The 23,036-nt window shown below is 40.2% G+C and overlaps 1 protein-coding gene across 5 annotated transcripts in view; it reads right to left on the bottom strand.

The window, feature by feature from the left end:
- Positions 1 to 7,650: 7,650 nt before the first annotated feature.
- The window catches only part of RAD54B (RAD54 homolog B), a 63,936-nt gene continuing 48,550 nt past the window's right edge, over positions 7,651 to 23,036 (bottom strand). For 4 of the 5 annotated variants that reach the window (XM_064442401.1, XM_064442403.1, XM_064442406.1 and 1 more), the window contains 8 exons: positions 20,821 to 21,028; positions 20,139 to 20,278; positions 18,669 to 18,959; positions 17,101 to 17,276; positions 14,617 to 14,878; positions 13,195 to 13,261; positions 12,703 to 12,903; positions 7,651 to 8,472 (listed from right to left, as the gene is read on the bottom strand). In XM_064442401.1, the coding sequence (XP_064298471.1) occupies positions 8,255 to 8,472; positions 12,703 to 12,903; positions 13,195 to 13,261; positions 14,617 to 14,878; positions 17,101 to 17,276; positions 18,669 to 18,959; positions 20,139 to 20,278; positions 20,821 to 21,028 (1,563 nt within the window). In that variant the 3' untranslated portion in view covers positions 7,651 to 8,254. Of the gene's footprint in view, positions 8,473 to 12,702; positions 12,909 to 13,194; positions 13,262 to 14,616; positions 14,879 to 17,100; positions 17,277 to 18,668; positions 18,960 to 20,138; positions 20,279 to 20,820; positions 21,029 to 23,036 lie in introns of those variants that run through there. The other variant, XM_064442402.1, reaches the window with a different exon arrangement.

The following is a 23,036-nucleotide window of genomic DNA, read 5'->3' as shown; positions in this document are numbered from 1 at the left end:
TCTGTTGTTCTATGTTCTTCACAGATTTTAGATCCCAAGGAGCTTTTGAAGATAGTCAGTGACTGTTAGTCGGTCGGTCAGTCACAGACATTGCAGATCTGTTCTTTCTCCCTACTCCTAACACAGTCCAGGAGATCACTTCCATTGGAAGGAGCCTTTGAAGGTCATCTACTCCATCTGGTCCTCTGCTCAGAGGAGGGACAACTTCAGCATTAGATCAGGTCACTCAGGATTTTGTTCAGTCCAGTTTTGAAAACCACTAAGGATGGAGTTTCCACAGGCTTCTGAGACATCTCTTTCAGTGTTCATATTTTTTGCTGTGGTTTTTTTTCTTAATATTCATTCAGAATTTTTTCTTTCTACAGTTCATAACTGTCACCCCTTATCCTCTTGTTGTGCACTTCTGACAAGAGTTCAGATCCATCTCCCCTCTAAACCCCAGGTTAGATCATAGAATCATAGAATCATTAAGGTTGGAAAAGACCTCTAGGATCATCAAGTTCAACTGTCAACCCAACACCACCAGGCCTCCTAAACCATGCCCTGAAGAGCCACGTCTACATGTTTTTTGAATAGCTCCAGGGATGGTGACTCCACCACCTCTCTGGGCAGCCTCTTCCAATGCCAGTGAAGAAATTTTTCCTAATATCCAGTCTAAACCTCCCCTGGTGCAGCTTGAAGCCATTTCCTCTTGTTCTATCTCTCGTGTCCAGTAAGAAGAGACCAACATGCACCTTGCTACAACCTCCTTTCAGGTCTCCCCTCAGCCTCCTCTTCTCCAGACTAAACAACCCCAGCTCCCTCAACCTCTCCCCATAACACCTGCTCTCCAGACCCTTCACCAGTTTTGTTGCCCTTCTCTGGACACGCTCCAGCAACTCCATGTCCTTCTTGTACTGAGGGGCCCAAAACTGAACACAATATTCAAGCTGTGGCCTCACCAGTGCCCAGTACAGGGGCATGATCACTTCGCTAGTCCTGCTGGCCACACTATTCCTGATATAAGCCAGCGTCTGACCTCCCCCCATACAGTCAAGTGTTGTACACAATTTGGTTAATTTATCTTCACACCACTGCTACCAGATGAAGAGTTATTAGCTGCACTTATGAGGTAGAGCACAGAGACCAAAGACAGCAACTAAAAGTCAAAGAAATGAAAAGTCAAAGACATTCACTAATTCAGAATGCCCTGTAAAGATAAATGGTACCAGATTTCCATGTACATTGAAAGCCCAAATTATGTTCACAACAGCTGCAACTCAACTTATTCCCAGATCACTGTCCATCCTCTTAGCTGGATGAAGTAAAGAAACAGAAAATGTGTTCATGCAAGACTTCATTGTGATGTACACCTACAAGGCTGTTAAATGTCCACAAGGCAACGTTAATCCCAAAAGCTTGCAGTTTGCAAAATAGTACCTGTATCCGTTAAGAGGTCATGCTGGAATGAAGGTTTTCATCTGGATCATACTTTCAAATTTCCAGTGATTCACAAATGAATATGAAAGAGAATTCAATTACTCTAAAAGCCTATAGATGTCAGCTGAGAGGAAACAATCGCTTTACCAGTGACTTCACGGGCATTTGCCAAGAGCAGAATGGTGAGACTTGGGAATCATGGGATCCGTTACAGGATCTGGAGGAGAGCATCCACCCTCCTTTCACCAGATTCAATGATTCTTTCTTTTTAGTAGCAGTACCTTGTTCCAACCTTGATTTTCCCCCATCTCATCCTCACCTATCCTGCTCACTTAGCAGGACCTGGCCTTCTTTGGCTTCTCTACCTGACTCAGTACCCCATCTTAGCCTTTGCCTGCCCAGTCTCAGCCCTCCCTCCTACCTGTCCATCTCCTTGCTCTGCTAGGTCTCTCCACTTTCTTGTCTCTCTCTGTGCCAAACCCGGTCTCACCAGTTTCCTTATCCCATACCACCTTGGGTCTAGTTTTACTGCTCTGACCTGGTTTTTTTTCCTCTGAGGCAGACGGGATGTTGGTAGGCTGATTCAGCACACAGATGAGACAGTTCCTTGCTGTTAGCTGCTGCATTTGTGCCCCGCCCAGCAGAGAGCAACTGGAAGGAAGAATTATAGGAAGAATTCCCTGCAACAACTTGGGTCAGACTGCATTTTGTCACTCTGTGGCCTGTGTGGATCAGGGCCTGATCACACGTAAAAGCCATAAGGGAATGCAGCTTGCTCAAACTGGTAGAATCTAGCAGTTCTGAGTCTCACACAAGCCTGGTGTGGGAGAAATCAGGAGACATTTTAGCTGCCCAAAAGAAAGAAGTTGTTACCATCATATTCCTACTGCCTTTTTCTTGCAAATATTTATAAACTGGTGCAGACTCTAAGGGGAGCAGTGAAAAACATGCTAATACAGAAGTCATGCCTATTCCTCCCATCTCTTCCCACCTCTATTTTAAGTCCCAATCCAAAAGATGAAGGCAAGAAGGCATTTCAGCAGAAGGGTTTCCAGTTCTGGAATAAGGACAAAACCAACTGTTTTCTCCTACCCACAGTCTTAGGAACAGTTCAGCCATTTCTGCTGAAGCTTTTGACCCAAACTTAAATCAGCCCAGCAGCAGAAAACTAATGAGGGGAAGATCTAGTCCAAAAAGGAAAAGTTTCAAAGTAACAAACAACTCAAGTGCTGTATAGCAGGAAGCACTGGCCAGCTTTAGTGTTAGGAAGTACTGCTAACCCCTTCTACATCTGTAGTACATATATCAAATACAACATTAGCATGAGCGACCCACACAGGTTCATCTCCTTAATGCAATAATTTGGACATCCAATCCAGATCCCAAGGCTGCAAGGTTCTGGATAAGCCTTGACAAGCCTTGATGAGCACAGAGCTCTGTTGACTCAATGAGGCTGTGGGGAGCCATGTGTCCAAACCAGCTATGGGACAGGATGAACGCCCCATCAAAGGCAACACCTTCCAACTGGAGGGAGGAAATTTCAGGCTGCACTTCTATTGTTGAGCAAACTCCATCCCTCAGAAGGAACCTTAAAAAGTCAAGGGTCACGAGGGGACTCACTGTTATGTGACGTAACTCACGCTCTAGAAAACTAAAGCCTGGGCCAAGGCAGTCATAATGAAGAGAGGGAAAAGATCTTTGGCTAATTGACAGAAAATACCTCAAAAGCTGCATGCAGGAGCACAGGCTTTTGTCACGGTGGCTGACATTTTGCCTATTTGGAAGGAAATTAATTAGAGGAGAATGAAGAGCATATGTTGCCAAGTGGGTGTGAATCAAACTAAGCAAACAAAGGAGCACAAGGAGAACTCAGGCTGCCATCAAGGCTGAGAGAGAAGAGGCTGGAAGCAGCAACAGCTGCAGATGCTTTTAAACAGACATATTTCAGCTTAGATTTCCACACGTTGATGAAAAGCTGGGTGAAAGGTATGAGTAACCAATGTACCTAACCAGGGGTTTCTAGCAGAATACCTGCAAACTGGTTGCAGTGTTCAGTATTACTTATCTGGGTCCTGGCTCATGGTGCTTGTGCAAACGTGTATTGCCCCTCAAGAGTGGAACGCGGCATCATAAGTTTTAAGTCCTGTAAGTACCTATGTCTACAAAAGCAGTCTTGCTTTTGTACTCAGTAATAACACACAAGACCTTGTTAAAAACAGATTTCAGTTCAGCTTATTCTCCAGTTACTCTCTAAAGCCAAAAGTGGTTTTCCTCATTGTTCTTTATAGCCTTCCCAGATCTTCTAGCCACAAACACATCATTTATTTAAGCCACACATAAACAACCGTGATTTACGTCAACTTTTCATTCAATGGAAAAGACATGAAAGAACTACTTTCCTTCTGTGTGTAACTTGCCTGCAAGGGCTGGAGTCTCTCTTTGCAAATTCCTGGTGGTAACCCCAAGCAGTTGTCAAAGCTTGTTCCATTTTTGGCATTTTAAGAAATTCTCACGAGTTTGTTCCATTACAGAATCATTCAGTCACCATTTGGCACCTTTCCTGCACCAGATGATGAGTCAAAGAACTTCACGATCTCTGAAAAAGGCAGACCCTTGACCGGACTTGATGTCAACTGCTTGTCAGAATGCAGGAGGTGTCTACAGCAGTTGCCATACAAACTTGTATGATACTCAAAGCTTGTTATACAGTTCCTGGTCTGACAATAAGTGAATAGAGTTATAATTCTGCTATTCTGAAAGTGAATAATGATATAGGGTCACCATCTCAATCATGAAGAAATCTGAGCCAAGATGGATAAAAGCTGAATCAACAAAAACAGTCATATGAAACCAGTTAAAAAATAAAAAAACCCAAACTTGCTGCAATATACAGAAATAAATAAAACACCACCCCTTCTGCTTTTTAAAATCGGGGCTGGTCTCAGTCGAGAACATGCAGTACGCTTGTCTCTTTGGCAGTATGCCCTGTACCAGAAGTAACAGAATTTCTCCAAAATCCCCTCCTCCAGCTAAGAGCTGGCAAGGAACACAATATTGATTGCTGAATCTGAGGGCTGGCTGACAACCCTCCCTGCCCAGTGTGATTCAGAGCCCTGCAGTAGCCATTCTAAGATTAGCAGACTGTTCCCTAAGAGCACGTGTCTTCGTGATCTCTCCTGACAGGGTGAGCACTCCTTTCTGGGCCTGCTGGTGTAAAGCAGCTCAAATCGGTGTCATTTAATGGAGTGCTCTACGACACACCTCGGCTCAGATGGAGCACACCTTGACTTGTTAACCCTCAACATTGCACACCTATAATGGCAGCGGGACATGTAGCTGGCACTGCACTCGCCCTTGCTGCCTCAGGCATACCTCTACGCTCTGTACATTTTTGCCGATTCTGTTGCACTAACAAATGCCAAATACTCACTGGCAATCTGCTAGCATTTGTTGAAAAAATACACTGCTTGTCATTGCGCTTACACCTGTGGTTTCTGCTGCTCTTATTTTTCATGCTGCACTGAAGAAGCCACCCTTTGAGACTTACTGCTAGGCAGACCTACCTTATTCTTTGGGGTGGGTCCACAAGAACCACCACTTGGTGGATGAACTCTTTCATTCTTCAAAAACCAGAACAGCCAGACAAGTACATTAATCAACACCTTATGTTTCAAGCATTGCACTAGACCACAGCCATGGCTTAACAGCCCTTGCCTCCTCCATTCTGCAAAGCTCGTCTTGGGTCTAGGAGACTAGAAGCAATTGGTAGGACCATGCAACATGAACTACATAGTGTTTTATAGCTGGCATCACTGGTAGTGAATCCAGAAGCCACATCTGAGACCATCTGCTAGGACCTGATACTTGCCTTTCAGCACCAGCTACCTTCCCCATCCTCTAGGGTTTCATGGTTGTTAAGGGAAGGGGCAACATGACCTTGTAGAGGCCTGAAATCCTCAATATACCTTATCAGTCAACAGTCAGATTAGAGTAAATTTGCCACAGGGACTTTTCCTAGTAGGTATTTGTCACCTATGGGTGAGGAAATTCACACATCCATGTGCTGCACTCTGTATGAAAACACTGATTACTATAGTATGATTATGTCAGCAGGATGGACTAGTCTTATTTTGCAGGCTGCTGTAGACTACTGTGGGAGAATCATAGATGGCATAATAAATTAAAGTCTGTGTTCATGCTTCCTGTATTTTCCACAACCTGTTCCTCCAGTGAGAAAGGTAACTTTCCAGGATACATCAAATTTCCGAATCAGATTTTCAATCTGCATCATGTGTAATGCCGCATCCAACCTGTTCTTTGGGCAGTATTGTCTTAGCGAAACAACCAAGAAGCACATGCATGCTTCCATCATGCCCAGAAGTCATGAAGGGCTAACAAGGGGTCTATGTCTGGCTGGCCCGATGGATGCTGAAGGAGCCATCCACAGAGCATCACCATGCAGCTGCCACTGCCCGAGATCTGGGGCAGCTTGGCATAGCAGGGCACAGACAAGGAATCAAATTGAAGCTGTAACTGGCATTGCTTGTGTTTCTATAGGCCACTTTGGACTTCTTAGCCTTGAAGCAACATTACTTAGTGTGGCAGCCCATCTGCCACAAATCCCTCCCAGAATAATGATCGGAGCCTGGATCACCTTCAGCAGTATATGTCTGGGAGCTCATCTCCTCTGGCATCCTGAGAGCTTCATGGTGGCCCAGCACCAGCTTTTATTTTATTTATTTAAAAACTGCCAAAATGAAACTACCCTGGAGGCCAAAAAATAAAAGGCCTTTTCTGCCAGGCCTGTGTTCTGCCAGCATGCAGCTACAGCTGTATTGTGCAGATGGTGCATGATGAGACAGCAAGTAGGATTGTCTGAGGGCAGGACTCAACAGGTGAGGTGAGGAGGCCTGCTGAGAGACCCCTGAGGGAATGCCTCAGGCACAGAAGATGAAACGTGGCACGGTGTGAATCCTGGAGCAAAAACGCTTCTCTTAAATGCCCAGGTTTCCTCAATGGCATTGTCAGTTGGTTTGCTCCAAACCAGAGAGGGCTTCTGTGTGTTCAGTGGAGACAACCAGGGTCCCACAAACAAAAGAGAGATGGAACCAAATTGGCATCTACTTGTTCATGAAGATGCAAGAAACCGCATACGAGAACAGCATGAGGAGAGAGAGCAGAGAATGCCAGTGTGCTTCCTACAGACAGGAACAGGAGCACAACTTACAGAGACTTACGGGCAGCATAGATCTAAGTATCATCAGTCTCAGATAATTATTAGTTACAATAATCATCATTATACAGATTGTTTAGATTCTTTTTCTTGAGTTCTAAAGCTGCAGGCAGACCTTGCCCTTGCTAATTAAAATAAGCTGTGGGAACTGTAAGATATCAGCCAGCCTTTGCCTAACAGCGAAGGGGCACCACAGCAACACAGCACCTGGATAAGCGTGACCACCATGCTCCACCACATACAGGGTGAAGAACAGGGTCTTTAAAAGACAGCCTAAAATGTTAAAGAATTAAACTCTAACTATTAGCATAATTCTAATTGTTACCAAGAACACAATTTACATGCCAAAAAGATGTTCGTAACTGACAACTTTCTCAATTATTCTCTCATTTTGGTTTTCATTATTTTCTGGTGTCATTCAGCATTTAGAGTCAAAGAAAATTAAAAAAAAAAACAACCTGAAATAAATGTGGATGGTGGAGAAAGGTCAGTGCACATGGCTTTCAGTTCCCAAATTGCATCAAAATGCAGGGAAAATGTTTGATGATGGGTTAGGATGGACTGTGAACTCAGTGACAGCTTAGGGAAAGGGAGAGTACTAACTGTCATGATGTGGAGAAAAAAAATCAATTTTAACTGTTTTCTGCAAGCTGGTTGGGCGTTTAGCCACCTCTATCACAGCATGTACTAAATATCCATACATCATGTGGCACAATGCAGAATTATCACAATGGAGCCCTGTTCTTGCTCAAGGTCTTTCAAATTCTGTAAGTTTGCCGTATTTCTGAAAATTATTCAATCTTCTGTCTTCCTGGGCCTTTCAAAGTACTTCACTTAAAAGCTGTAAACTGCCTTCAAACTTCTGCGCCCTCAGAGAAGAAGGAAAATTCAGTCATAACAAAAATACTGAGTGAAAACATATTCATTATTTCAGTGTTTGGCAAAAAGTGTCCTTAAAACTAGCTAGCTAGCGATTAGATTAGCTTGTACTCTGTATGTCTGAGAAATGAAGTTTATTTTCTCAAGTAAAAGCAATAGGTGAATTCCAGAATATTTTGCCACAGTATCAACCTGTGGCCTCAGAATTTTGGACCTCAGTGGCTATTGCTCTGAGTTTCATTAAATTGTAAATTGAAGGGCACAAACATCTCCCTTGTTACAAAGCCAAAGTTACACAGGTACATAACTTTTCACTGACAAAACAAAAACCCAACCAGACTCTTGTTAATAGCATATGCATGTATATAGAATTGCCTAACCTTATAAAATTTGGCTGAAGAGTTACCAGCTTTTTAAGCAATACATCATTATGATCAAATGAAAACTATAAAACAAAGTAGACATACATAGGAATGCGCATAAAAACAAGACTGGAAAGCAAAGTTAGTTTTAAAAATCTGTATTATAATTATAGTAAGTATGATTAACCTAGTAATAACTGTAACTTTGTACAAATACCAGGAATCACAGTTACCCAGAAACCTCGTCAGAAATACACAAAACAGAACTTGGCAAAAAGAACAAAAGGTAACTGCACATCAGTTGTTTGCTACACCTATGAGGAGGAGGATGCAAGCGGTGGGGAAAGACAATGAAGTTTTATTAGGTGGGGGAAGTTGGACTGGTTACATTCTGGAAGATGAAAGAAACATTCTCTTTTACCCTTTCAAGGAAAGGATCAGCTAGAGCCTGATGTTGCCCAGAGAAATGTTTCCATTGCATCAACTGTGACATGGAGAGTGGTTTCTTTGAATTAGGCTTCCCATGGTTTTGTCCAAGCTGGCAACTTCTAGACACAGAAGGCTTGTCTGAGGAAGGACCTGAAAAAAATGATGCAGTAGGCTAATCAGAGATAACCAAGACAGAAAATTTCAGTCTGAATCAATAAGCCAGTTGGTGATAATAAATGAGAGAAAATAGAACAGCATATATAATCCTTCTATGTCAATGCAAACCAAACATATGTATTCACAGTAGGAGGGAAAAGGCTGTTTCCTGCTCATCGATTGAATTTATCAAAACCACCATATGCTAGCATAAAGACAAATCTTTTTGCAAATGTATGGGAAAGGAAATATCTTATCTGATAACTTCCTTTCTTCTCTCTTCCTAATTCTGTGACATTTGGGGTGCTCCCAATCTTTAAGTAAATCTGAATCTGGAAGTATGTTGCAGCAAAACTCATGTTAGCTTCTATTTCCTCCCAGAGGAGTCATTTCAACCAGCTAAGTATAGTTTAAACAGCTATTTCATTGACTTAGCACACTAGAGCTGGATCTCTAGTGCACTCTGTACATCCAGGTTATGGCAAGTTGTTCAATATACACAATACTGTATATCACAGTAAGGAAAAGATCATTCCCTGTGAAGCACAAAGAGAGGCATTAACTTTGAACAAAGGTTTCTAATGCCCCAAACAGTACCAGGTCCTTGCAGGGTATGTCACACATTGCTGGCTTCATGATTCATCTAATGCATGTGACAAACGAAGAAATTGGTCTGCTGATTTTAACCAATAACCGCTGTTATTGGTTTAAAACCTGTTGTCAAATGTTTTCATAGCAGTGTTACATGCTCCTTCGGAAAGACCAGTGATATGAGCAGCATGATGACTGGGTTTTTCAAACTTTTGGAGAACCCATAAAGACTCACATATGCAAGACACTCATTTTGACTGACACATGGTGCACATTTGCCCTAGACTTAAACGGACTTTACTGGCCAGAAGGAAATTTAGAAGATATGTACTACTCAAGTCCTTACAGATTCTGTGTTCCTAACTCCATAAACTAAACTATGATCAAGTAAAACTTGATCTGATCTGAAAGCCAGCAGAATAGCAAGTAACCCATCTGCATGATCCATACAGTTAATTGCTTCAAGACTCCTGTGGTTTGCTAAAGATGGGTCCAATATGAATGGACAACAGGAGCTCGGTCAAGAATATCCAGTCTCATTGGTATATCTAATGATGATCGTTATGAAAAGCTCATACATCGTGAAGCCTGTATTATATTGCATGGCTCCTCTTTTGACACATACTTGCTAGAAATAGAGGAGACAAATCAGTGAAAGTTCTTGGCCTTTTCTGTGTGGCAGCATCTACCCCCATTCACCTGGAATCTGGTTCCCTGATGAAGTAATTTGACAGCTTTCTGTTCTTAGGAAAGGCAAAGAGAGCAACTAGTGGTAGCTGCATTCTGAGGTGACCAAACCAAAGACCATGACTGACAACAGCTTGACTAGGGAACTGATGAGCCAGTTTGTCCTCTGCTCTTTAGGAAATCAAACCTTCCCCTCACTTTATCACTTCCACCAAAGTCTAAGAATGACCTTCAGGTTTTGCCTTGATTTACTGCCAAACAGGTTCTGTTCACTAGGACCAAGATATAATTACCCTTGAGGAAGTCTTGGTTACGTTCACTGCCTGAGATCCAAGACACTAACGTTGTGGCTGAACTGATGGAATCAATATGTGTTCAAAGCATAAGATAAGCAGTCAAGAGTGTTAAGACAATCACAAAATGCTAAATAAAATCATATGCACCAGTGTTCATCACCATAATATTATCAAATCTCTCTGGATTTCTGCAGTCCAGAAGCTCTACCTGCCTCACTGCACACCAGTGAGAAAATCTAGCTAACATTTAACATTAAAGGTGTCTTTTTCACACGAATACTGTAATAGTAGCTAAGTGGAGGCTGGTATATTTTAGAACATCTAAGTAATGCTCATGCAAAAACAGAGGTCTAATTTTTCAATCATTAATGAAAGATACAAAGACAATGGAATCAATATGTGCAGCAAAAATACAGGAGAAAGTCAAATTCTATGGCTACAGAAGCACTGTCTTTCACTAACCAAGTCCTCCCATTTTGGGTAGAATGAGATGAGAAAGGAACATAACTAGCCTGCTACCTGGAGACATGCAAACCATCAACCAAAACAGTCTTACTGGGTCTGTATTACTTAATTTCATGCTCATATCTGATGAATACGCACTCTTGCAGGCATTTCTTTGGCTCTTTTTATTGTGGTATCTGTATGCATTTAGAAGGTATCAGTATTGGTAACTCATTATCGCATCTGTGAATACTGTATATGGATATTTCATGCCCAAAGGAAAGAAACATACCAGGGCAATAGACACTTCCTCCTTTAAGGAAATTGTTGTGGTTTAACCTCCAGTCAGCAACTAAGCCCCACACCGCTGCTCGCTCGCTCCCCCCGGCTCAGAGGGGGGAAGGGTAAAAGTGAGAAAACTCATGGCTGAGATAAAGACAGTTTAACAGGCAAAGCAAAAGCCACCTGCGCAAGCAAAGCAAAACAAGGAATTCATTCACTCCTTCCCATGGGCAGGCAGGTGTTCAGCCATCTCCAGGAAAGCAGGGCCCCATTGTGCATAACAGTTACTTGGGAAGACAAATGCCATCACTCCGAACGTCCCCCCCCTTCCTTCTTCTTCCCCTAGTTTTATATGCATGATGTCATATGGTGTGGGATATCCCTTTGGTCAGTTGGGGTCAGCTGTCCCAGGTATGTCCCCTCCCAGCTGCCTGTGCACCCTCGCTGGTAGGGTGGCGCTGGAAGCAGAAAAGGTCTTGACTCTGTAAGCGCTGCTCAGCAACAACTAAAACATTCCTGTATTATCAACACTTTTTGCAGCACAAATCCAAAATATAGCCCCATATCAGCTACTATGAAGAAAATTAACTCTATCCCAGCCAAAACCAGCACAATGAGCTATGAAAATGAAAATGGATGGGATGTAAACATAACTTATATTTGGTTTTGGGGTTTTTTTGTAATAGTGCTAACAAACCTATACACCTGTATGCAGCAAGGTAGTAAAACAATTTTGATATGCCAGAAGAACAAGAGAGACAGGTTCCTGCAGAGATGGCAGGTGCAAATATTTGCAACTTGGTGTTGTGGTTTCAGCTGGGATAAAGTTAATTTTCTTCACTGCAGCTGGCACAGTGCTGTGCTTTGGACTTAGTATGGAAACAAAATTGATAACACACCGATGTTTTGGTTATTGCTGGGTAGCGCTTGCACTAGTCAAGGACTTTTTCTAGCTTCCCGTGCTCTGCCGGGTGCACAAGAAGCCAGAAGGGGAGGGGGCACAGCTAAGAGAGCAAATTCAAACTGGCCAAAGGGATATTCCATATCGTGTAACGTCATGCCCAGTATGTTAACTGGGAGGCACTGGCTGGGGAGAGAGGCAGCAATCACGGCTTGGGGATGGGCAGCGTCGGTCGGCGGGTGGTGAGCGGTTGTATTGTTTGTGTTTCTGGGTTTTTTTTCCTTTTTTTTCTTTTCCATTTTATTATATTATCATTATTGTCATTATTATAATAATAATCCTTATTATAATTATTATTTCTATTGTAATTATTAAACTGTTCTTACCTCAACCCACAAGTTGGTTTTTTTTGTGCTTTTGCTCTTCTGATTCTCTCCCCCATCCCACAGGGGCGGGGGGAATGAGTGAGCGGCTGCGTGGTGTTTAGTTGCCGACTGAGGCTGAACCACGACACTTGCGTTTATAACTGCCAACCTATTTTAATCATCCTGCATCAGCTATAGCTAATAACTGTGAAATAAAGGGTTATATTCAGTGATTTCTTGTATCGTTATCAAGATCTTCATCTGGTAGTGGCTGGTATACCTGTCTTCAGATAAACAGCTTTTGAACTAACCTTTACCAGCTACCCATTACTGTCCTTGAATATTTAGAAATAAACCACCATATAATGTCATTTGGTTGTAACGAGTCACTAATTGAGCTGGTCATAGTTACTTCAAGGAATTAGGAGGCATGATACACAAATTGGTTGTTACTGCAAGGAATGAGTCTTTCCTCTCCATCCTGTGAAGGGCTCCAATGGATTAGAAAAATCAGCCAATATCTGGAAAATCCCATAATGAACTGCATTCCTTCACCCCTATTTTACTGAGCATCAGAGTTTTCTCCAGTGACTGACCATATATTCAGGATGGATGTACTTTCTCAGCCACAGCCAGAGACAATGACAAAAAAACTCACTTTGATGGTCTTTCTTTCCCATACAGTCGCACTCAAGCAAGTCATGGGTAACACAGCTGGAATCTTCATGAAGTGTAAAGAGATTTCTAAGCTCCTCAGTTGAAAAATGGATGTGTTCAGTTGTCTTGGAAAGGTCTACAACTGCCCCAGAAAGGTCTTGTTTGCTGATCTGTCTTTGATAAATCTTTTCTTCTATTGAGCCTGTACTGAAAAGCAAAAATAGATTCACTGGGATAATTTTTGACCGATACTTTTCAAGAAAAGCAAATACATTTCTTGATAACAATATTCATAGGAAATGCTAAACCACTATTTTCAGTTATTCAAACAAAAGCACAGCAAAGGCAAATGAATGAATGTGATGTCATTATTTTAACTGCATTCAGAACAAATAATATATATTTTTAAAGAACAAATTATTTCCCAAAACACTCCCTCCCTTTCTTTTACAGACAAAATTTCAACAGGGTACGTCTGAGCACCATCTCTGACCTGTGGTTAGCAGTCTGTAGATATATACAGTGTGTTTCTGACCATCTCTCCACACTCTAGCCATTGCCTGAAGAAAACAAAAAGATGAAGAGCATTAACAGCCTGCTATACAGTGGTATGTCAACTAAAACTTGTAGCCTCCACTGATCGAAGTACCGGTTCTGCTAACTCATTCAAAAAGCTATTGTCCAAAGAAAGCATTCCTCCATAACTGTCTTTGACTGTTTTTATAGAAATCTTCTGGTATTAGCTATAAATGAATTTAGTAAATAAAGTATAGTAAAAAAAAAAAAGTTAACAAACCTAAATATAATTTACTTTCTGCCATTTAGGCTCTCCTTTCTTTCTGTGCACTATAGTAGGAAAGTAGGGGGGTCATTTCTGTCCTGCCAGAAATCCCCTCTTCGTATTTGTTTTCCAAGCATTAGCAAGTGTTTAACATTTCAGGAATACTCATCTTTCTCCCCCATCTTCAAAATTATTTTTTGCCATAATACATCTGTAAAAATGACTTTTCCATTTCTTTTAAAATTGTAAAATTAGTGTTTCACACCCCCTTTAATTCTTAAACAAACAAAATGTAACTGAGTACTGCTATATGATGTTTTTAAAAAGGTAAGGGTTACACCTACATACTGGGTACAAGTACCCACAACATGGTCTGCAGTCTTTGGCAACCCGTAGCAATTTTAACTGATTTAGCAGACTGTGTTTCAAGCAACAAGATGAATGACCACATGAAGGTACTAATTCACACTTGGAACAGGAGCAGGGCCAAGAATCAGAGCTTATTTCAGGTATGAAGCACACAGCATTTCTCTACAATTAGAGGTTTCTTACTGTGTTCATAAAAAGATTTTTAAAAAATTGTTATCATTAAGGACTATTTTAACTGAACACTCTTATGCCAACTAAATAATCCCTTGATCCAACAGTGCCATTACAAGAACAGCACAGCACTGGCTTTGTTTTCTTTCTTTTGGCACCACTGCCACGTGATTTTCTCATTCTCTTAATTTTAATCAGAACCTCTCCCTCTTTCTCAGGTATTGTGAATCAACAGCAACATTTGCCATGCAGTCTAATAATGTTTTTCTTTTCTTTTTAGAAACAGAGCAACCTTCCAGTTAAAAAGAGGTCAGGAGAAAAAGGGGATACACGACTCACTCCTCCCAAGAAACCAGAATTTAATCTTTTAATTTTTTACTGCAAGGGGACTTCTACTGATCCCAATAGATATAATATGACAGGGAAACATCAATTATTTTCTTCTCAGAAACAGTTTTCCTCCAGTATTGCACTTGTCCAGATGCAATGTGATAATTGGGTTGCAATAAGACATGTCAAGCCAGGCATTTCAAAATCAATCAAGAAATTATTTGATGCTCATCCCAACCCCCATGTACACGGTTGTTATCAGACCTGAATATCTGTAGCTGGATTCCAGTCGATATCATACAAGATCAAATGAGATGCTCCAACCAGATTCAGTCCTACTCCGCCAGCCTTTGAACTCAGCAAAAAGATAAAAGCTGGACTGAATTTACTATTAAAGGTATCAACAATCTGTTGTCTTTGGGAGACAGGAGTATGTCCATCAAGTCTAGTATAAGTGTATCCGTAACGTTTGCATGTCTCTTGTAATATGTTTAATGTCTGAGTGTAATTGGATACCAGTACAACTCTGTCAAACAATAAAACAAAGTCATCTTATCATCTTAGATCTTGGTAAAGTTAAAGTCCAATAACAAATTACTGAAGACATCTGAGAAAATAAAATCACAAATCAAGCAAAAATTACACATCAATCTGAGGCTACTCCTATTTCCTGAGACATAAAACATTTCCTATTAATTGGAAGCACATACTAGTTTTGGATGTATTACACCTACTGTCAAGCATTCAAATGTTAAATAATGAATGTTTTCCTTCACAACAGAACTTGGTTTAATGCACAGATTGCAGGGATCCAGAACCAACCACAGAGGTAGATTTATTTTAAAAATATATGTCTATTTATATAAAATAGCTGTTGTTAAGGCAGCATTTGCAGAGGGTGTTGTAGCAGCTAATAAATAATATATATATATGACTCTACTTATTGGAAAAGCTACTGTGATCTTCTATAGACAACCTGAGAAAATTTTAATAAACAAAATCATGAAAGTCAAATAGGAAAGCAATGACTCTTTCCTACATTTTATGACTTAAAAGAACTGGGATGAAGGATGGTGAAAGATATCACAAACAATATAGTCTGGATTTTTGTTGTTGTTATTGTATTTAAAGCAAGATCAGTCTCCGGATCCCTTACACTAACAACCCATACTATGTCAGTGTTTTTTCTCTGTAATTTTGACTAAATAAGTTTCAGTGTTCTGCAGATCTAGAATTTCTATCCTCCCAGATATTGAGGATGATTCTACTGAGGGGACAAAGAAAGTTCTTTTGAATTTAAGCATAAATAATAAGCACAGTTAGGGCATTTTCTGCTAGACCTTGTTTGGAGGTCTATTATAATCTAAACTAAATATTCAAAATTCCATCAAAGGTGCTACATCTTTAAAAATAACTGCTAATTAAAAACAAGTACTGAAGAACTAGACAAATAATTTCAAGGAAAATCTGGTAAATTAACATTTTTAAATTGTTTTAAAGTTTTATTATTACAGTCGACTATACAATCGAACTACATCCAAGACTTGTTTGTAAAGAGTTTGCAAGATTGATTTTTTTTGTCAACCAACCCCAAATTCACACCTTTGTTTTTACTCAAAGATAGAATATAAGCTTTACAAGAGGACTGGAATTGGGTCTGTATATAGCAAAAACTTTTTAGTGCTAATATGAGCAGAGAAACAAAAGAAAAAGAGACACTATCAGCACTGAATTAAAGCAACAAAACTTTTAAAGGTGTAAAATAATGCCTCAAGGCCAGCTGTAACTCAGTAGCTGTAGCACTGATACAGGGAAAGGTGCTTTTTCCTGATACCTCTATTTCTTTTGACCTACAAGAACTAAAGCCAGTACATTTAGATATTTAGCTGTCACTGTTTTCAATGGATGTTAGGCATATAAATTATAGCATCCAGAAATTTAGGCTCAGCTTTCTGATTTGTAAGGAGAGAGCATCAGGAACAAATTCCACTACATCAGTGCCAGGAGGTCTGCTGTTACTTCCTGCTACAGCATGTCCTATTTAAGCATCAAGTTAAATAAAAGTTAAAAGCTAAATACTTTTGGAATAGCTGGGCTTTAAGGCATGAGTACATAGAAAAGTCATCATGGGATACAAGGTCATGTGAGATTTCCATGAATCAGCAATTCCACAGGAACTAACCACGTGCGTCCTATTACTCCATGATAAACAGAGGTTTTCCTACATGTCAGTGGCATTTACCACGGGGAAAATAAGCAGTTCCTGTGCGGGTTCACCTGTTGAGTCTTGTTGCCCTGAGCAGAAAAGGGAGCAAGCACTAAGCAGTTAAACATGATTAAAGAGGAAAGAATTTATCACCTAGTAACTGAAAATATTTTAGTGTAATTTAAAATATTTGACACATGAATACTTCTCCTCAAGGAGATACAAAGCATTGGAAAGTCTTTGCAAGTGAAGATAATATGGCATAGTACAGGAGCTATAGCAAACTTGGGTGCTGGAACTCAGTGTCAAAAAATACTACGATTTTTATCTGGAAAAAATACGAAGAGCAACTTTGAAAATTATGTCAGCTGCAAATCCTAGTTTCGTAACTTAACATGGAAGAGCCTGGAATGCAATGCATAAATATGCTTGGTACCTCTGCAAACAGTTGCTGTGCTTTTATTTTTAATATTACATCCCCATGCATTTGAAAAGCAAAACAATATCCCATTATCTCCCTTTTACCTTTCTTTCACACTTGCCTTTCAGTAGAGTTGAGCTCACGGATTGCTGCTAACAACTTCACCAGCACCTGCAATTTTCCTGATTCTGTTTCAGAGAAAGTATCCAGAGTATATTCTTGTGGAAAGACATCTATTAGACCTTCGTACAGACTGGACTCATCATGTTCATCAGACATAGGATCACAGCTTTTTTCCTATGGAAAATAAAAGGATTCAAGTTCTATAACCCTTCTAATATGTTTGGGTTTTTTTTAAGTTTGCTATATTTTTCTTACAAAGACAAATGGAGGCATCAAAAGCTGCCACAAAGGAGTGTATCATGTGAGCATGACAACCTCCCACTACTGGATTGAAAGCACGGTTTTAAAACACTGATAGCGTTTATTTTGGTTTACAACCTCTAATCTAAGATGTTGCTGGCAGCTGAGTAGAAAGTTGAAATAATTAATACTGATAAATGTGTTTTATTTCTACTTCTCCACTTAAACAACCACACATATGTACACCCACAGCAAAGCCATATCTAAAACTTCAGGGAAAAAAATCAATACCCTGTTTTTTCTTTCTGAATTCCATAACACCTTATTATGGAATTTCCCAGTCATTGGCTTTTTTTAGGATGATGTTATAATTGCAGTTATACAACTGGAAATGAAGAAAAGCTAACAAGTAAAACAACAGAATAGAAGAAATACATGTAATATTTTGCTGTAATTTGAAAATCAATGTCTCACGGGGAGGAAAAAGCCAAACTACTCAAACGGCAAAACCACAACAGTTATAAATGACTTGCACATATAGTCCTTTCCATCCCTATAGTTTCTCAAGAATTACACTTTCATGCACAAAAAAAAATGCTAATGCTTACACTATGAAGTAAAGGCAATGAACTTTACTTGGCAGCACTGAAAGTCACAGGGAGATGTGTGCTGTGAACATTGCCACAAGTCATGAAGAAAGTCTTTTAGGAAAGATTTACATTTCCACTCACCTTACTTGGACCTGACTAGTGGCCACCGAAGTTAATATTACCAAGTTCTAACTATCGCATTATATACCTATAGGAATGAGAACATTTCTATGGAAATAACAAGGTGTACAGCGTGCTAGAATCCCAGGAGAAGTCGAAATGGAGACATCTAGTACCGCTGACATCTTGAGCCTGCAGCTCCCAGTGCCACTGAGCTTGAGAGAATGAAATTATCATGTGGACAGGAGAGTTTCAGAGGTACCAGCAGACAGAGTACACAGGATAATCTCTAGCTAATAGTGTTCTTTTTAGAATTCACAATTCACAATTATATGTATTTTTACAAATATTCAGAGACAAGATTAAGAGGGAAAATACAAGAAGAACAAGAAAATACCATAAGGTAATACAAAACTGGTGAGATAACCTCCCTGAGTACATTCAGAATCCCTACCATTTATGTTTTTGAAAGCAGATCTCCTAAAGCAAGTTGTATGTGGGAAGAGAGCATGGAAATGACCTTAAGTAACACGCACATTGACCATAACATAGTTTTAGTGACCTTTGCCTGCTGAAATAACTAACTGCAGGCACCCACCCCCAGGCAAATAGATACCTTTATAGCCTTAAACAGAAGACATGGATGATTGCAAAGTTTTTTCAAAGCTCCTATACATATTAGGTGAGGACTGTTCTCTAGCCTGCCTTGTAGACAGGACCTAATAACTTGAGAACTAAGCAGTTTTCGATACAATTCAAGTTGCAGTGCTGTTGGTCGGCAGAAGATTATGCTTTCCTTTTTGGGGGGCAGAAATTTGTTTATAACCTCCTGTGTTCTCCTAAGAATAAAGAGTCCCGTGAGGCGCGTGAGTTCTGCTGCTCGTTTTTCTCCAAATTCCTTTTCCTCCTAAAAGAACAAAGCAAAAAATTAATTATAATCTTGCATTTCATCCCAATAATTTTCTGTATGATTTTAATTAGGTAGTTAACGAATATTTTAAATGTATGATACCACTCTCTCTGTAAGGGACTGTAATGATCAATTCTTCTCCAGTTATGTCCTGGTTTCAGCTGGGATAGAGTTAAATTTCTTCGTAGTAGCTAGTATGGGACTATGTTTTGGATTTTTGCTGGAAACAGTGGTGATAATGTGGAGATGTTTTAGTTGCTGCTAAGTAGCGCTTACACTGGTCAAGGACTTTTTCAGCTCCCCGTGCTCTGCTGGGCGCACCAGAAGCTGGGAGAGGACACAGCTGGGACAGCTGACCCCAACTGACCAATGGGATATTCCATACCATATGACTTCATGCTCAGTATATAAAGCTGGGGATGAAGGAGGAAAGGGGGGACGTTTGGAGTCATGGCGTTTGTCTTCCCAAGTAACCGTTATGCGTGATGGAGCCCTGCTTTCCTGGAGGCGGCTGAACTCCTGCCTGCCCATGGGAAGTAGCGAATTAATTCCTTGTTTTGCTTTGCTTCCATGCACAGCTTTTGCTTTACCCGTTAAACTGTCTTTATCTCAAACCATGAGTTGCCTCACTTTTACTCTTCCGGTTCTCTCCCCCGTCCCACCAGGGGGGAGTAAGCGAGCGGCTGTATGGTGCTTGGTTGCTGACTGGGGCTAAACCACGACAAGTTAGTACCACTGCATTACCTTAGTTCTAGGTCTGGTTTCTAAAGCCCTATACAAAGGAAGGTAATGTCCCAGAAGATACCCAAGGCTTGAATTGTATTCTGGAATTTCTTGATTGATGCAATAAAATCATGCAGATTTTGCAACACTCTGGAGAAACTAAGAACGAATGAAGCATCATCATATGGTAATTTGCACGGCATTTTTGGGAATGTAAGGTGTTGTGAGAACAATTTTTGCCAGGTCATCAACAGGCGACTGAAATGCCATGGTCTCAACATGCACGTATTCCTCCAGCTCTCTTTTGAGAACAACTGATTTTGTTTCAAATAGGAAGGTGAAAAGCTTTTGCTACTATTAAACCTCAACTTTATTTTATTCCATAGAAGGCAACTTTCATAGTGTTGTCTATAAACTTTATTCTGTAACTGTGGGTTTTTTAAAAAAATATACCTTTGTTGCTGAAGGTTCTCTAGACCTGACAATTGGTTCCTCATATATCTTTCTATATGTGGATAAAGAACCAAGTATTCCTGGATTCACAAACTCTATTAACGCATAAAATTCTTGCAAGTCATTTTGGATTGGAGTACCTGGAAAGAGAAAAAAATAATCCTTCATTTGGTAACTTTTTCTTGAAAATTATTGAAGTACAATTGTTGAATGCAGGGTTTAATGTTGGGAATGCATCCTGAAAACAGATGTTTTGTTTCAATGTAAATTACTCAGAGTACTGAATTAATCTAGATCTTTATCATGATTAATAAACTACTGACCCCCTAACTAAACAGACTGCACATCTTGCAGCTTTGACAAAGGAATTAAAAGTCAAGTTCTAAATCAATTTTATTAAATAACTACAAAGGAAAACAATGACTGCATGTAAACAGAGTCCTGATTCCCTTATGGAAGTTCCCAGGCTCCTTGCCTGTCCCTGAAGTTAGGCAAATTTTGGATTTATTTAAACAAAAAAAATTGGAAATAATCTGTTTTTACAAGACCCCAGATTTGTGCATTTAATACCAATTGGCAAAATTTATACTGTGCTCCTGCCATACTTAAAATAGTTTTTTCCTTTACCCCAAACTAATACTATTAGCACAGGTAAATATCAAAAGTTGCTACAGATACTAACCAGTAAGGATAATTCTCCTCTCACAAGACAGACTAGTGAGGGCTGTAGTTGTCTTAATAGAGCTATTTTTCAGGCGATGTCCTTCATCACAGATTAGAAGGTGAAATTCTATAGCCTGAATTTGATCCAAAGATCGCAGCAGCATCTCGTAACTGATTATCAAAACTGAATGAAGCGGAGAACCGATGAATTCTTCTACTTTGTGGTCCTGCAGGTATAAAGGAAAATATGTCATGCAACTATTTCTTTTGAGATCACTCCTCATGTTCTTCAAATATCCAGGGTCTACAGAAATTTTTCCAGCATGACACAAGACATTTACTATCTCCTCCATGAGTCTGGATTATTGATTCTTTCCTAATTTGCAAAGGAAATATGGGATCTGATACAGCAATTTAGAGTTTAACCACCTCATTAAAAGAAAATTTATTATTCTTTTAGGCCTTCAAATCCTTTGAGACACATTACTGTGAAGGTGAAAAGCACAGGCTCCTTGTAACAACTTCCCAGTTCTGGCATTTAGGTAAGCTTCAAATGAATAATTAAAGCCAAGATAACGAAGAGGCATAAGTAACTGCCTGTACATTCACTTTGGATCTCAAGCTGCAGGGTGCAGTGATGTGATCCAGTAGGAAGTTACCATATTCCACCAACCTAAAACTCCTCTTGTAGTTTTGAATTGAATATGGTATTAGCTTTGTTACAAGTCCTTAACATTGATGGGATGGCCAACAGGTAAGGGCAGCCTGGGTCTGAGAAAATAGAGCCCAAAACTAGCCCCAAAAAACATGCCTGTCTATTGGTAATAAATGCAATTGATTTCTAAACCCTGTATTAGTGGTCAGAAAATGGCTGTGAGCCCCTTCACCCTTATATACCCTTCAAACCCTTTTCCTTCAAAAGACATCAAAACTTTTGTTCAACTCCTAAATAAAATAACCAGAACTAAGTCTACTTGTTTATTACCAAACGTGACAATAAGGAAAACCAACAAGAGCTGCCCATATAATAGCACTCAAGTATGAACAGAATAGAACTTGTGCAGCTCTAGACCTTAGAGACAACACCAGCTTTAAAGAGAGACACACTAAATTAAAAAGTCACCGTAATGTGACTTTCCTAGAAAAAACTTTTCCTAGAAATAGTTACATTTCTGTATAGATTTGTGAATGTACTAGGATTGCTTACTTGTCTTGCAATTACGCATAAAAATGGAAAAATCTACCATGGGCGCATCCCTTACCTTTCCATTTGGCTCCAGACACTAATTCCTTGCACGCTCCTTCCTATTGCCTAACGGTGTTCACTAACTAAGCAGGCTATGGGCCCAGCTGACAACCTGAAGAACCTCTTTAATTGTGAAAGCAAGTAAAGCTAGAGCCTCAGAAGGTATTTTTATTTCCAAACAAGATCAGTTACCAAACACAGACAACTAAGTCTGGAGCCAGATGGTGTAATACACTGTAAAAGCAGAATCACTTAATTATCACAACCTTTAGAGCCTCCTAGCAGGTGATTCAGATGAATCTATGGGCCGAATCTGGCACATTAATCTCACAAAGTACCTTGCATTAGATCAGTCCCCACATGCTGCTTACAAAGAAGCCCAGCGGATGTCGGAGGAAGCAGGGAGTTCTGAGGTGCAGGTAACAAGGGCATGCACCGATTTCCCCAGGTGTTTGGACGGGACCCGAGCATTCCTGCTGTTTCCAGAACTGTAGTTAACTGCCAGTTTCCAGTCAGTATTTTTACTGCCAGTTTCAAAACAGGACCAGAAAATTTCCCAACACAGGAAGAGAGACACAGAGGAGCCCTGTAAGCAACAGTCAGTGTTGTCCCTGCCCAGTATACAGGTTCCACATTGCAGCCCTGAAGACAGGCTCAATGCCTCTCTGACTTTCTCTGGGGATAGTCACGTATCAGAAGATACCCAGGGTTCAGAAATCATTTTGTTTTCCTACACTTGCTGGGTGTGAGCTAAAAATACAGGGAAAATGGTGAGGGCACTGGGGAACTGCCTCCAACATCCCTCCCCTGGATCAACTTTTCTGGACCCCTTAAAAAAAAGCAGGAGAGTCCTGAATTACCATAAGCCCCCTGCAGCCAAATATATTCATTGCTGTATTTAATAACAGCAGTGGATGATGGACTAAAAATTAAAATAAATTTACAAGCTAATTTCAAGTAATTAATTTATCCTCTTAACTGACTGCAAG

The sequence above is a fragment of the Phalacrocorax carbo genome, chromosome 2, assembly GCF_963921805.1.
Source record: "Phalacrocorax carbo chromosome 2, bPhaCar2.1, whole genome shotgun sequence".
NCBI lineage: Eukaryota > Metazoa > Chordata > Aves > Suliformes > Phalacrocoracidae > Phalacrocorax > Phalacrocorax carbo.
This window is presented reverse-complemented; position numbering and strand designations above follow the sequence as displayed.